Consider the following 16,016-nt stretch of genomic DNA (forward strand, 5'->3'; position numbering starts at 1 on the left):
ATACAAAGAAGACCAAACTAATGGGGTAGGGGATATCAATCATTCTTAAATTAATAAAAATTCTTAATATAAAGATGGGTAGCTTATCTATCCAGGACTGCTCAGGGGTAACGTTGCAGGACACATGGTGGGTCAGGGTGAAACAAGCACTGGGTGAAATCATAGCCAAACTTAAGTGGGGACTAGATGAAAATGCGTAGTTTTGATTCAGTTTATTGTGGAAAGCCAGCCTTCTCTTAGAATGGTATATAAACTAGGATATCCTGATATGCCATAATTCTACTTATGTTTTCCAGGCATAATACGCAGAAAGAGAACTTTATTCACTTTGATTTAGGGTTTAGCATGGTTATGATTCCAGCCACATTGTATTGTAAACTCAGTTTTTTTTCTCTCTCTCTCCCTTTCTCTGTTATTGTTCTCTTCTTTTTTCTCCTATGCAGCAGACTGCAGGAAAAGAGAGATATGTCTTATCAAAGATCTAAACTGATTTCTTGCTGAACATGTTTTTAAAAATTAGGCTGAGGGCCCTTACAGCCTTATGAACGAAAGTAGCCTATATCTGCCAAAGCAGCTTATTTTTCTTGTTGCTTTTCCTATGCCTTTCCTAAGGGGAAAATAACTGATAGGAGAAGGGCAAGAAGATAAAAGGAAATGATTGGGAGGAAGCAGTTAAAGGTGATGAGCAAAATATATAGCAAGTTGAAAATAAGGTCCTTCTCATAGACAAACTAGTTTACAGCAACTTATCCTTAAAATATGTGTAGAAAATACAAAAGAAGAGCTCATGCTCAGGAATATCTATTCAAAATGCCTTATGTTCTTTTTTGATTCATGCAAACAGCATCCCATTTCTACCAGTTCTGAAAAGGAAAAATTCATCACCAAACACATTTTTTCCCATTACCTTTTTCCAGTTCCACAGGAAATAGATCCAGCCTTTCCACTCTTTTTTCAAGTTCATACTCTGCTGAGGCAGCCATAGGATCAACATCTTCATTTCGACGGTCATATTCCTCATTGGAATAAGTGCTGAAAACCTGGAAATATATTTTAAAAGACAAAAATGAATAATACAGATGTGAAAATACTTTGATTTTTAGTAAATGATTAATGACTAGTATGGAATTTGTTCACTTAAAACCTAGCTCATGGGCCATGGAAATTAATGCTTCTGATTATGTTTATTTATATATCCAATCAATCTGTAAGGCCACTCATCTCACATTTGTGATTTTTGGATGACTCACACAATTAAAAACAACCAATAAGAACAATCAATAAACAAAATCCAAAAATTAGTAAAAATATAATAATCCTCTTTAAAACCAAAAGCCCCATTAAAAACCAAATTACAACTGAGAAACAGAAAAAACAGGCAAATGGAAGTCATGGATCAACTAATGTAGCCATCTGCAAACCATAGTCTCCAATATGCAGTTTCCATCATTTGCTAGAGTATTTAGTGACCACAATAATGATCTGCAATTTGGTCATTAAGTGAAGTGGCCACTCCCAAACTAATCTACTAACTGTAACTTTTTGATAAAACTGATGGAATTCCAGATGATTGGATATCTAGGAACGAAAATATTTAATGCTCTTGAATACTGAAGAATTTAATTTTCTTCCTTGCATTTCCATCCAAAAATGTACGTCTAGATTACAGAAATTTGTTAACCCATAGGGTTAAATTTCAGTATCTCACATTTTAGACACCAAACAATGGAATTTATTTCAATGTATTTGGATAAGATTAGGTAAAAGTTCCCAGTAACAGCTAAAACAAAGAGTGCTTAAAATCTCTTGCCAAGTATTTTCTAGAATAGATAGGTCACCTTGATATCACATTGGTGAGTTAGAATTCATTGTTACAGAGGCTGTCAGCAATATGAAGGACTAAGAAGTGATATTTAGCTTTACTTTTTGTGTGATCAGTTTCAGTTCTCAATTCTTACTTCAAATCAGAAGCCATATTTATACATTTTCTCATGTTTATAGGAGACAGACTTTGTTGCCAGGAGAAATTTATCATGCATCTGTGAAGTTTTAACTTTTACGCCAGGATCATCCTTTGAATATATTTTTATAATATTTTGTTTCCCCAGTAGGCTGCTTTGTGAGCCTGAAATATTAAAGAGTATAAATTAAGTAATTTACTAAACTGTAAAAGACCATCCATTTTTGACAGATGTAAGTGGGGATCAGTTTCATGTGATAAACAAAGAAAGCATCATAAATTGATGTAGCAAATTAGCTAGCTTAATTTGCATTTGCAAAAACGTTGAGATAACTAGGACTTCAATAGAAGTGCACCAAAAGGTTGGTGAGAAACACAAGGATTACTCTGTCTTCTGCCACTTCACTTGCTTTTAACTAGTCATAACAATTCTTGAAAGAAAAATCTGTGGGTTTATTGCAAAAATTGAATGGCTACATAACACTGTAATTTTATGCCCAGATTGTATGTATGTATGTATGTATGTACGTACGTACGCACGTACGTATTTGCCTTACATTAAAGGAGGGGGCAAAGCTAGAATTCTTCCCTATATTTCTATGACATTTTTTGTGAACTGCCCACATTTGGGCAGTATCAAAATGTATAAATAAGTGTCTAATTTTGTCAAAGACTTAGCAGCTGCAACTACCCAGAACGTTAAGTTTGCTTTTTAAAATCTATTTTGTATTTTAATCTGTTGAGTGAGTCCAACATACTGATTTGAATTGAATCTGTTATTTGGCCAAGTATGATTAGACACATAAGGAATTCGTCTCCGGTGCAGAAGCTCTCAATATACATGGAAAGCAACTGAATAATGATATAATCATTATCATAATACCAATAAAATGCAAGAATAAAAAAGATAATAAAGGTAAATAATACTACCTTTGTATTACATGGACAAATACATAGACATTACACAGCACTGTGAGAATTAGGTATTCAGCAGAGTGATGGCAGGAGGGAAAACACTGTCCTTGTGACTAGTTTTTTGGCATGCAATGCCCTGTAGGGGCTTCCAAGGGGAGGAATAGAAACAGTTTATGGCCAGGATGTGAAGGGTCTCACATATCTTCTCAGCCCTCTTTCTGACCCACACAATATACCGGTCCTCAGTGGAAGGCAGGCTGGTTGCAATTTTTTTTCTGCACTCTCAACTATTCATTGAGTCCCCCTGGGAATAGGGCGGCATACAAGTTTAATAAATACATTGAAGTCTGTACCTGTCCTGTTTGGTTGCTGTACCAAAGCAGACAGTTTTAGAAAGAAGCACAAATGACAGGTTCAATAATTCCTCTGTAAAAGTGTATCAACAGCTCCTGAGGCAGTCTGAACTTCCTGAGTTGAAGCAGGGAGAACATTCCTTGTTGTACCTTGCTAATGATGGTTCTAATGTTAAATGTCCATTTCAAGAGAGTTAGAGACTGGTATATTTCAAAAACCCAGAAAATGAATCAGTTCTATAATCAACCTAATATGTCATTGATTATGTTTGCTTTCAATTGTTTCAAATTCTCCCAATTCTTATCTTATTTCTTCCCTTTACCCTTTGACCATTTTCCTATGACAAAATACATGGTAAAACTTTTAAGATGCCTGACAAGAATGATGACTGCTTTCAGCGATGAAATAACTATGGAATGTAGCTTTCGGAGGTGGCAAAATATACTCCCATCTTGAAAACCTAATGGAAAAAAAAATAGTTGCTCTATAGATACTCTTAAACACGTAAGTATTTTTCTATATCACTGTAATCCTCAGGAGCACTAAACATATTATCCTTTGGCAAACCTTGTAATAGTCCACCAGTTTCTGGCTTCATATAAATAGAAAGCTAGCATACAATGATAAGGAGGAATCCATCTTCAAGATTCTGAATATCCATCACTGGTTTTTTTTTACTATTTGAAAAGATAGTTTTCTATACCCCAAAAGCCTTGTGTTACCTGAATAAATGATAAGACATTTCCTCTCTCTTTGCCAGCGGCCCCCTACTTATAAATATAATATTGAAATTAACAGTACTTCACTATTTTCTCCATGGCACTTTGTCATCAGCTACCAACATTGCCTATTGTTATAAGGAAAGTTGGGAAGTTGTAATGTTGCAAAGAAGAGTATGAAACAATTGGACAATCCAATCCATGTCTTTCCCTATTATGTGAATTCTGACAGCATAATTAGATGACTTTATATCTAAAAGCAAAAGGAATTATAGCAATAGCAATAGCAGTTAGACTTATATACCGCTTCATAGGGCTTTCAGCCCTCTCTAAGCAGTTTACACAGTCAGCATATTGTCCCCAAAACAATCCGGGTCCTCATTTTACACACCTCGTTTTACCCATTATATCCAAGTTTATTCTTAAAGCTAATGGACATGTTCAAAGGATCTGTTTACAGTTTTAAATACCTTTGATTTAAATGAGTTATCTTATGTATAACTAAATCTAGGACCAATAACTTCTCCAACATTGTTTAGGAGAAGATTCTGTATAGACATTTAATAATGTAAGCCACCCAGAGTCACTCTGTACTAAGATGGGAGGGAGGGGTGGTCAATAAATTTAATAAATAATAATATGATAAATTTCTGCTGATTTGTATTCTCTCATTCTGCAATATATAACAATATATATAATGTGATAGATCAGCACATAAAACACATACTGTACATATGTGCACAAAAGCAGACCTATGAGAATTCATACGTCTGTCTTCCTCAAAAGCAGCTCCTGAATTACTCCAAATACAGTGTGCCTAAAGCTTTATACTGCTTTATATTTTCTTGTTCCATGGGACCAATGATGATCCAGACTCAGCATCAGAGGAGGGTTCCAGCATGAGTTTGCTCATGGGCGCGCTTTGCACACATGCGCAGTGCAATAAAAATTGTTCTGCAAATATGCAGAAGCGAAAAATAAGATGGCGGTGCCTATGACGCCTCCCAGAGAACTGGTTCAGGGGTGTGGCATGCCTGAGTCGCTGCCAGTTCCAGTGACTCAGGCCACCAAACTATTACCGATTAGGCCAAATTGGTCCGAACCGGTAGGAACAACACCACTGCTTGGCATCCACCTATATATCCACATGTCTCTTATTTATCCATATGAGATATTCTTCCTTTTCCTTTCCCCATCTCTTCCCAAATAAAGAGGAAAATATTCCTTTCTCCATCTTTTCTTGTTCTAAGCAGAAGTGGGCAACTTGCCACTCTTAGAGTTGCTTGTGATCTTTGGCCCAATTTCAGCTGTCTTTTGGAAGCCATTAGTTTAGATCTTTAGCAAGAGCAATGTGTTCCTCTTACAACATTGCCTGGCAAGGAAGAAGAAGAAAGGATAAAAAGAGAGAAAGTCAGAGAGAATGAGATGGCAGAAAGATGGAAACAAGAGAGAAAAAGGGGGAAATGTGGGTTATTTCTAGCTCCACCCATTCATGTTTTCAACTCCATCAACTACTGGCATGTATTGTTGAAGATACTTCCTCTGACAAACAGCTCTCTGCTTCTGTTTCATATATAATCTTGCCCCACTTTCAATTCTTCACAAAATCTTGACTTAACTGATTCCCCTATTTTAATTTTTCCTGCTGGAGGGAATCATTCCTAGCTCTTTCTACCAGCATTCACAGCAGCAGGTTCAATTCTCTGACGCCCCCATCCTCAATCTCTATCCTGTAATTGAGCCACACAGGCTGTCACAGCCAGTGAAGAAAAGCAAGAGAACAGCACCCCCCTCCCTTCCTCCAAACTGCTACAGCATTAATTAAGTTGCCAGGGTAGCCACCTGCTTGCCTTCACCCTGCCATTCCAGTGCATCTTTGCACCACCTCCAAGGCCTGACTTGTGTGTGGGAAGACACAGAAGTTTGGGGAAATGCTCATCTCCCCACCACAGCCACCCTAGATTTAAGAAAACCTTTTTCACATCTCTTGAATGCAGAAATACTATACCAAGTGGACCTGCCAAGAAAAAAAATCATCTGCAGAGAGAGAAACAAGAAGAAAGGTCTTAGCAGCGGGGAGATAAATATATTTAGGCATGATTTCCATAGTTCTTTTCTTTCTACTCTGCTGAAAATTATTATTTCTTAACAAAAACCTTCCAAAATGTTATTTCCCATCTCACCCCACTCCTATCCTCCCACAACATCCTCCTCTTTATATGTATGTAGTTAGGGAGAAATATTTCCTCTAATCAAAAGAGATGGGTACACACAGGGCACTAAGCCACCACTTGTTTTCTTTTGGCCTAACATGATGTGTGACCTTGACCAATGTGATTTGGCAGGGATTGAGAACCTGGAATTAGGAAGCCTCATGCAGATTCTGCCTGCTTTTCTACAGCCACCCAAATTCAGGGATTCTCTAAATTCTCAACTGATTTAATCTACTGATGTTGGCTGAGCAAAGGAAAATATTGTATCCATACAACCCAGAAAACTCCTAAGAGGCCATCAACAAAATTCCCTCTAAATGGAGTTCTTCTTGTGTTGATAATCTTCTGGGGGAATGTATCAAGCACCAGCAGCATAAGGAAAGCAGTCGCTTTATATTCTGTTCTGAGCAGTCTAAAGCCACCATTTAAATCATTCCCTGGAACTGCAAGCATTTAAAATAGCAATTTCCCACAGAGCCCTGCAGCAATGCTACATTGGGGCATTTTGAGGAATATTTAAAAGGTCAAAATGTGCAGTGATACAGTGGAAAGCCAGGCCGGGATTTAGTTGCAGCTGTGGACTCTGGGCAATTGGTTAACTGCTAAATGATGGCATGTGGTAGTGTGAGCGCCTTCCTTTTCATCCATCAGAATGAATCCATGTAATTCCTAGACTGGCTTGTAATTAGTTTGGACCTCCCTTTTTTAATATATTGCTTGTTTGAAATATATATATTTACATGCATAAATGTTCGACTCATTGCAGGACAAATGAAAATGAAGCCTATTCAATATCAGTTCTTCTCTAAACAACATATGCTTCCTTGCTCTGTAATATAGTATAACGTGGCCTGCATCACGCACCAAATTCCCTTCTATCCATAACTGTATATAACTCATATAAATATATCCCAGATGCGAACTCACTAAAGGCACAGAGGAACAGTCACAGAGGATAAACTGACTGACAGAGCAACAGGCCATTAAAGTTAAATAAATCCTCTAAGTGTGAGATAGTCGACCTCAGCAGCTCAGAGGCTGAACAGAGAAATGGGCCGGATTTGGCTGAGATGTGGAGAGAGAGAGAGAGAGAGAAATCCCAACACATTTCAGGTTTCAAGTGAGAATAGGAGATGAATGCAGAATGTCCAAGGTGAGAATAAGAACCATTTATTGAAGATAGTGAGAAACAATTACCAAACTTATTTTTAGCAACTGTGGTGATTCAAGAAACCATAGTAGAAACAAAGTCCAAAATCTATTATGTTTTACTTTATTTCCTACCCTACTTAACATATTCTATTTGATGGAATCTTGCTCATCTACATTTGCTCTGCTGGATCTGCTATCATGATATGCTTCATGAATAGGGCAAGTCACTCGCTCAGCCCTAGGAAGAACCAATAATAGCAAACCACTTCTGAAGTCTTGTCAAGAAACCTGCAGGGATTACTCCAGACATTCCCCTGAGATCATGATTAACTTGAAGGTGAGCGTGCAAGCACACACACACACACATGTGCACACACACACAAACACACACACACACAGAGTGAGACCCATCACTATTCCTAGGGGATAAGCGATAGGGCAGGAGTCAGGAGGTTGGTGACTGTTCTATTCTTAAGCATTCTTCCTTGCTGATCATATGAATAGAAGAATTCTATTCTATTCTATTCTATTCTTATTCTATTCAGAGTGGAGGTTTTATTTATTTAATTTATATGCTACCCATCTCAATTTGCAAAGCAATTAAGAAGTTGCAAAGAATACCAGAAGCCATGCTCTGCACGTTTTCTCTTCTTTCTTCAATTTTTCTACCTTACTCATGGGATCGATTATTATGGTATGTGTTTTCTTTTACCCATGTACTAACCATGTTCAACTCTGTTGAGATTTTTGAGGTATCAGCTCATATTTTAAACCTAACTTTCCCAAGTTGGTATCAGCCTTCTAGAAGTGTTGAGACTATAATCCCTTGGCTATGCTAAATGGAAACCTCAGAACTATATTTCCAACATACCTAGAAGGTTTCCCTCCACTATTGAAGAAACCCGAGCTTTTCCCCCCCAGGCAAATGAAATAATTAAACAAGGATGTTTAGACTTAATAGGGAGTTAAGGAGATTTGCCAAAATGTAGGCATCTTTTCCTGCATTGGGTGGATCCTGATACTGTGGTTGAAAAATGTGATCCACTGAATCCAACCAACATAACTTGTTGCGAAAGGTTAGACAAACTAGGGTTCTTATGCAATGTATAAACTTATGTGATGTATAAACTTGGTTAACATTTTTAACAGCTAAAAGAAATACTCCCTTAATTGGTACAATCACATATCCTTTAAAACTTTCCTTCCACATTTTATCCCCACCCCATTAATGTGCCCTAGCAGCAGAGACAAGAGGACAAGATAACTGCGGTGGTTATAGCAGCCTTCTCCAACCAAGTGATTGCCAAATGGGCTCTAACACCCTGTAATCCCCAAACAGCATGGCTGCGAACTGTACTGTTCTAAAGATTAACTCAAAATTCAGCATTATCCAGTTGAGACAGGATTGCCTACAATAAAAATACAGTCCCCTTTACTGATCAGATGACACATCAATTCTGTTCAAGCCATAAATTTAAAGCACAAAATCCACCCCATCCCATTAAAAAATCTTAGGAATAACTTGTCATTCTAGTGAAACTTGTCTAAGTAGTTGTTTCCAAAGCCCTGGGAGTTAAAGACCTGAGATTCAAATGCTTGGTCAAAATACTTGAAACCATCTGGTTGGTGCTCAGCCTTTACCTTCTGTCTTCCACCTCCACCACAGCAGTAGATTTATTTTGATTTACACAGATAAAGATAAGAATCAAACCAAGCTGTACCAAAGAAAATTATGTCTACATTCAAGCTGCCAAGTTCTACCAATGAACATGTCAACCTACTAAACAGTATATGACTCAACTGGCATGCATATGGTGGAAGTCACGCATGCAAACTAGCCAAGGCCAGCATATCAGTCATAATTCAATAGGATTTCCACCTAGTTACTGTATATGTATGGGGCAAAACAAAACAGCAGCCTTCAGAGGAAACAACTGTACTGCTTAGAAATCATTCAACTCCTATAGCAGGTGTATCAAACTTGTGTCATCATGGCATCTTCACATGATGTATTGGGACTCTCCCCCCCCTTTGCTAAACCAGGGGGTGGGGCCACCACCTAACGCATCAAGTTTGACATCCCTGTCCTATAGTATACTTTTCTAAAATGACTGTTGGATTCAGGAACAAAAATCCAGAATACTTGGAGGCAAGCCTGAGTCCTTCAATCTTTTCCAGTACAATGCAGTACTGGGTTATCTGATAAATAAGAAGAGAAAGATTTCCTTCACTACAGAATGACGACAACGAAACTCTGTATCTTGTACAAGCAACATTCCTATACTCCTTGGTGCTCTCTGAGCTTGGTTATTTTCTTGCAGATGTTTCATTACCCAAACTAGAAAACATCATCAGTGCTAGAGATTACTAGTGATTACCAGCACTGAGGATGTTACATAGTTTGGGTAAGAAAACAACCAAGTTCAGAGAGCACCAAGGACCTATCATTTCAAAACTCAGCTATAAATATTCTCCTTTACTCCTATACTGTTACAGTCAAATCTGAGCCTTGCCAAAGTTTTTTCTTTGACTAATGATCCATGTTGGTTTACAAATTTTAGGAGTTCCAGTTTCCATCTTATTTGAAGAGGCACCAGGTTGGGAAAGTCTGGATTAATCTTTTATTTAACAAACCTTACCTTTAGTTAATATTCTAGATGATATGGCAGCTTACAAAGAGCCCACTTTGTAGAATGATTAAGGCATCAGGCTAGAAACCAGGAAACTGAATTTTAGTCCAACCATAAACACAAAGCCCCCTGGGCAATCTTGACCCCAAGAAGGAAGCAACAGCAAACCACTTCCAAAAACTACAGGGACTTATCGGATTAATTTAAAGGGGAAAAAAAACAGTTCTTACATACAGCTTTGTATAACAAAGTATTCATTTTTATCTCTCTTGAATTTACTAGTAATCAAGTTCACTTCTATGTATTATGGGAGAGGGACAAAGATTTTTTTTTTCTATCTCACTTTTATTGCTATAATATATGATTTCATCTTTAAGGTTCACGTATTTTTTCTTAGTAACAATTAGGTTCAAGTTCACACACTTTATTTTGAAACCTAGTTTTGGACTTTACATTTTTAATTGCTCTTTCCTTATTTATGCAGGAAATAATGTTTATTTATTTGGTTTACTTATTATTAATATGTTGCTCCAACCTTGCCTTCCAGATGTGTTAGATTAAAAACCCCATAAGCCCAATTATCACATAGGCTAGAAGTGATGAGACTGTGGTTTAGCACATCTGGAAGACTTCCAGGTGGGGAAAGTGGGTTATTTTATTGTTTTATCCTTTTAGCCTATATGTATAATAAGTGACTTAGTTCAACCATAAACCCAAAATACTCCCCTGTGGTTCCCTGAAGGAAAGGCACGTTTCATATTCAAATCACAATAAAAAATTAAAGTGAAACTCTAAGCATGCTTACTTGGAATTTATTTCCATCAAAATCAATAGATTTACTTGCATTTAGAATGGGGCTATTACAATGAAATATGTCCTGTCCTCTGCTATAAATCTCATGGATGGAATATTGCTCATCCCCTATACAAAAGTATATGTTATGAAATTGATTAAGGAAAAGACAAAGCACTAAATGGTATCCAAAGTATACCTATCTATCATTTAACCAATGATAGAATATTGAATATTGAGGGACACGATCTGGTATTTGGTTGGCATGCTTACCTGTTATTCAACAAAAAATTGGATAAGAATTTTAAAAGTCATATTTTAAGAAATGCTTTATTGCGGGTTTGGAAGAAATACCAATATAAATTAAATGACAAGATACCCATGTGGGCAATTCCTAGATACGCAATTGAAAATATGAATACAGCACAAAAACAGGACAGAATTACTTACAGACAGCTTCTTACCTCGGAAAGGGGGGTATTACAATTAAAATCTTTAGAGGTATTAAAAGAGGAGAAGGTAGTTCAAACATGGTTTCAGTATGGGCAATTACAGGCTAGGTGGAAAATAGATCAAAAAATTGGTTTTATCCAAGTTGAGGATAATCTGTTTAAACAAATAAGAGATCAAAGCTTAATGCATATAAAGAGGATATATAATGTATTAATACAGATGGATTCGGAAACAGAATTAGTTAAAGATTGTATGATAAAATGGGCTCAAAATATTGAGGAACCAATAATGTTGGATACATGGGAAAGAATCTGGGTAAGAAATGTGAAATTTACACAAGCTCAAAATCTGAGAGAAAATTTTTACAAGATGTTCTATAGATGGCATTTAGATCCTAAAAAGTTGGCTTCTATGTATCCGAATGTACAGCCTAAATGTTGGAGGTGTGGTTCTCTCGATGCTACATATTATCATATATGGTGGACCTGCCAAAAGGTTAAGGCATTTTGGATAAAAATATGGTGGGTCATGCAAAATGTTTTAAAAAGAAGGATAAAGTTTATTCCTCAGTTATTTTTACTAGGTATATGTACTGACTTTACAGTGGTAGAGACCAATTTGATTCTGCACCTGATAACTGCAGCAAGACTGTTGGTGGCGCAATATTGGAAGAAGGAAGACTTGCCTACAATCCAAGAATGGACATTAGCCGAGATGGCTAAAATATCGGCATATCTCAAAGATCATTCAAACGAGAGATATAAACGAGACTGGAAAAAATGGATTGACTATATACAAAATAAATACGGGACTAAGAAATTCCAGTTAGCCTATGCTTAAGATCAGAAATGATTTAAACTGTTAAAAGTCAGTTCAGTAAGAAGAAGCTAAGGTCAATCTAGAATGTCATTAATTTCTTTATTTCTTTTTTCTCAATAGATTTTAGACTGTGTTAGTTAAAAATCCATACCGTGTACGGGTTCTGGGAAGTCGGGGGGGGGGAAGGAGGAGGGGGGTGGGGGGTGGAGGGAGGGAGGGGCACACACAACAAAAAAAAAATTGTACTTCAATGTCTTAATGATTGACAAATGATGACATATTTGTGTTTTTTTTTAAAGAAAAATAAAAAAGTAACAGCTAAGGAAAAAAAAAGAAAAGAAAATAGAAATAAATGGTATCCAAAGTGAAGCCATATGTTCCCTCTTGATTTCACTTTCCTTCAATAGCAAATATGAGAAGTTACCTGAAATACAGACAAATGTAGAATTGGTGGTTTCAGCTTATTATCGAGAAAATTGGATGATGTTAAAACACGCATGCACACACATACTCATATCAGTAATTTTTAGATGTGCTTGATGTTTAAATTCTAAACAAAAAACAGGTGCATTATTGTGCATATCCAAAAGCAGCAATTGCGATTTGGAAAATTACATCTTGTGATGAGCCTTTACAAAAAAAGAGCTCAACTACAGATCCTGTACTAAATTTTGATGGCAAATCTGATAAAAGTATGGAAAGCAGCAACTAGGACACATTCTTGATAATTTTCCCAGTGAAACAGAGGCATATTTCACTTTTAAATGTTTGGTCAATTAATTAATAATTTGAGAAATCACCTTTTTATGTTCAAGTGATTAAAATGTTGGCTTTTTGGTGGGGGGTACTCTACTTGCTTGTTCTGCATTGTAGTATATAAAAATGTGCTAAACCTCACTACATATACACAATTGCCCATTATCTATTGTATCATTTTATCTATTTGATAATTTCACTGACATCTTAATATCAAAAATAGTGAACTTGTAACCCTCCAAAAATTACCCAAACTACGGCACTAGTTTTTGCATGTCTCACAGTTGACTATGCTGGTTGGGCTGCTAGAAATTGTAATTTAGTAATATCAGATAGTGATAATTTATGCATGCTTATATGATAATATGTTTTACTTACGTTGACACGGGTTACTTTTTCAGTAGACATTCAGTGCCAACTAAATAAATACCTGAAATAGTTCTGCTAATTACCTGAATCATTAGCCTTGTCTATGCAGAAGGACAAATGTCAAGAGAGAACTACATAAAAATGTCAAGCAAGAACCACATAAAATAAAAACAAAACTGCTATACTATACCTGTTGCCTCATTTGCTCAGTTTTAATAATGAATTGCTTTTTCAAACTTCACCATTATTTTATATAGAGAGAATATTTCTGAAATGCTGCATAAAAACAAGATGGAAGTACACTGGAGTAGAACTTCAGGTGAAGTGAAATTAGGAGCGGGATATTAGCTAGATCTTTTCTCCATTTTCTGCTTGGTCAAAGAATATACACAGCTCTGGAGCAAATGTCAAGATTGCCTCTCTTCTATTTTATTGTAACTTTCCCTCATTTTTTGAGATTATTTATTTTGAATGACAAACTCTAGAATATTCTGCTCAAGTAGCTTGTTCCTATACAACAAGAGAATAGCTAGTTTAAAGTTACCAAGTGAGCTTTATGATCAAGTGGAGATTTGAACTTGAATCTGTCAAATCCAGTATATTAAACCTATATTATGCTGGCTGTTTGGCAGATTATTGTACAAATCTATGGAAATACATATTGCAAAACTGTTACATTTACAACAAGAACAGAAGCATTCCACAAATTCTGGTAAGGATACATTTCCTGTTTTGATCTATCTTATGGGATTGACAATTATGAATGCAGAAACAGATTCTGCTTGAACTTTATGTTAGTTGGAAAACTGCCTTGTTTTCCAGGAAGGCTTGTAAAATTGGAATTACATACATATGGAGGCATCCTAAGATCATCAAGGGAAAGCAAATCAGGGTTTTACTGATAAAAGGTTAAGAAAATTCCAAAGTTGGGAAGAAATATCCAAAACTGCTTCTGCAGACGCCTTCAGTGCTTGGACTACAAGCAGTTGACTGGGATGTTTGGAAGCAGGAAGTTCCTAAGCTATCTACATCTACTGGTTATTTTTCAAGATAGCTGTTAGTGGAAATTGTCATATTTTGAACCAAGATGTGCATATAAATTTTTCATCATGGATTTCGCAATTTGGATAAATGTTTTAATTTGAGAAAAGTTCACCTACAGGAAAGGGTTTTAAAAATAGGCCCTTGTATGCATTGCTATTCTAATTGGAATTTCCAATGGTTGCATGAAATATAAAAATATTATCAAGTTTTCCCATGCAAGTTCACTTCAAGTGTGAATGAAAGAAATATGTTTGGGAGGGATATGTATGTATATATAAAAAAGAGAACTGGTATGCTGAGCTTCCAACAGACACTAAGTATACTTTTATTATGAAGATATATAAACCCTGATTCAAGATTTCCACAAGTACAAATTTAGTAATAAAATAAAAGCACAAAGGTGCATATTATATTATTTGGAACAGATATTGGTTAGATCAATCATGTATGGGGAAAAAACATGATAATTTCTGATCCTTCTGTAATAGCTATATTCCTGCAGTTTACATTCAAATAGCATTATCACTCTGCTATTTTGATCAGCACTATTCACATCATCTCCAATTTAGTGCCTTTGAAACTTCAAGCACAATCAGTCCAGCAAGCATGGCTCATGTTCAAGGATGATGGGAGTTATAGTCCAAAGCAGCCAAATGCAGCACTTTCTGTAAAGGTGATCTGTACTGACTGGTAGTAATTTTCTGAAATTTAAACAGTTCTTTTCCATTTACGCCTGGGGATACCAGGAATGGATCTTGCAATTTTCTGCCTTGAAAGCATGAAATATTTCAAAGAGAAATATTGTGTACTAAACTAAAAGGTTCTATGAGACCTTCAAACCATACATGTTCACATGTGCCCAAACAATAAAGCCTTGCATCTGGCCTGCCTTCTTCCATGTGTTTGTGCTTGTTACATGATGCTGACAATACTTCTATAGGTTTTTCCACAGTAACATGCAACATTGAGGTGCAACATCATGATGGTCACCTGCTCATCAGCAAGAGGAAGAAGTTGCACCTTGCAAGTTGTAGTTCATTTTGATCAAGAATCAATGAAGTACTAAAAAGAAGCATCAGCCATTCTGCTTGCACAGCTTACCTCAATAGGGCTGGCCTTATGCTTCGATGCTTCAAAAGTCTTTCTATATTCCATGTGGGTGACCTTTAGGTGACCTTCCTCATTTCCCCTCCCCCTACATTTTTTCTGTATACTTGCTTTTTTTTCTTGGGGAAAGGGTTTCCCAACTGAACCAGCTGAGCTAGGACTGGATATATGATATTACTGATAAAGTAAGATGGGGCTGCAGGGTTTTGTATTTGATAGATATATTGCACATAACCCAAACAAAGGGCTGAAAGAGGGGGGTATTGCATTAATCCAGCTGTTAATGGGCATATGCTCCAATAATAGAACTATTCCACCCCACTTCCCTTATCACCAACACAAAACACTGTAGGATGATTCTGCTCTGAATTTTACACCTACATTTTGTCAGTTCATGTGAATAGCAATAGATTTGGAAGAAGAAAAAAACCTCCCCAAAACAACCAGAACAAAACAGACATTAAATTCACAAGAGGATTTCCCCTAGCAATTACTTCTCTACAGGAAAAAAAAAAGTATCCTTGTAAAATTGCCCAGAATATTCTAACACATGTCAGGACAGATTGTACAGAATATTTTTAAGGTTACTAATTAAGACTTCATTTGAATCAGAGATCATTAGATTCATCTTTGGGATAAGGCCTGGTTTGGTGCACTGTGTGTTTTTACAGAGAGAGAGCGGAAGCCACTATCATGCATTATTTTTGTGCATCCTTTAGTTGCTTTGAATAAA

The 16,016-nt window shown here is 36.4% G+C and overlaps 1 protein-coding gene across 4 annotated transcripts in view; it reads right to left on the bottom strand.

Annotated features, from left to right (window-relative positions):
* PPP1R9B (protein phosphatase 1 regulatory subunit 9B) overlaps window positions 1-16,016 on the bottom strand; it is an 85,831-nt gene that overhangs the window by 34,934 nt on the left and 34,881 nt on the right. For all 4 annotated transcript variants that reach the window (XR_004256841.1, XR_004256840.1, XM_032235148.1 and 1 more), the window contains exon 2: window positions 908-1,040. Coding sequence is in view for 2 of the 4 variants with exons in the window: in XM_032235148.1 (XP_032091039.1) it covers window positions 908-1,040 (133 nt within the window). In the remaining 2 variants the exon portion in view is untranslated. The remainder of the gene's footprint in view (window positions 1-907; window positions 1,041-16,016) is intronic.

The sequence above is a fragment of the Thamnophis elegans genome, chromosome Z (assembly GCF_009769535.1).
Source record: "Thamnophis elegans isolate rThaEle1 chromosome Z, rThaEle1.pri, whole genome shotgun sequence".
NCBI classification, from domain to species: Eukaryota; Metazoa; Chordata; class Lepidosauria; order Squamata; family Colubridae; genus Thamnophis; species Thamnophis elegans.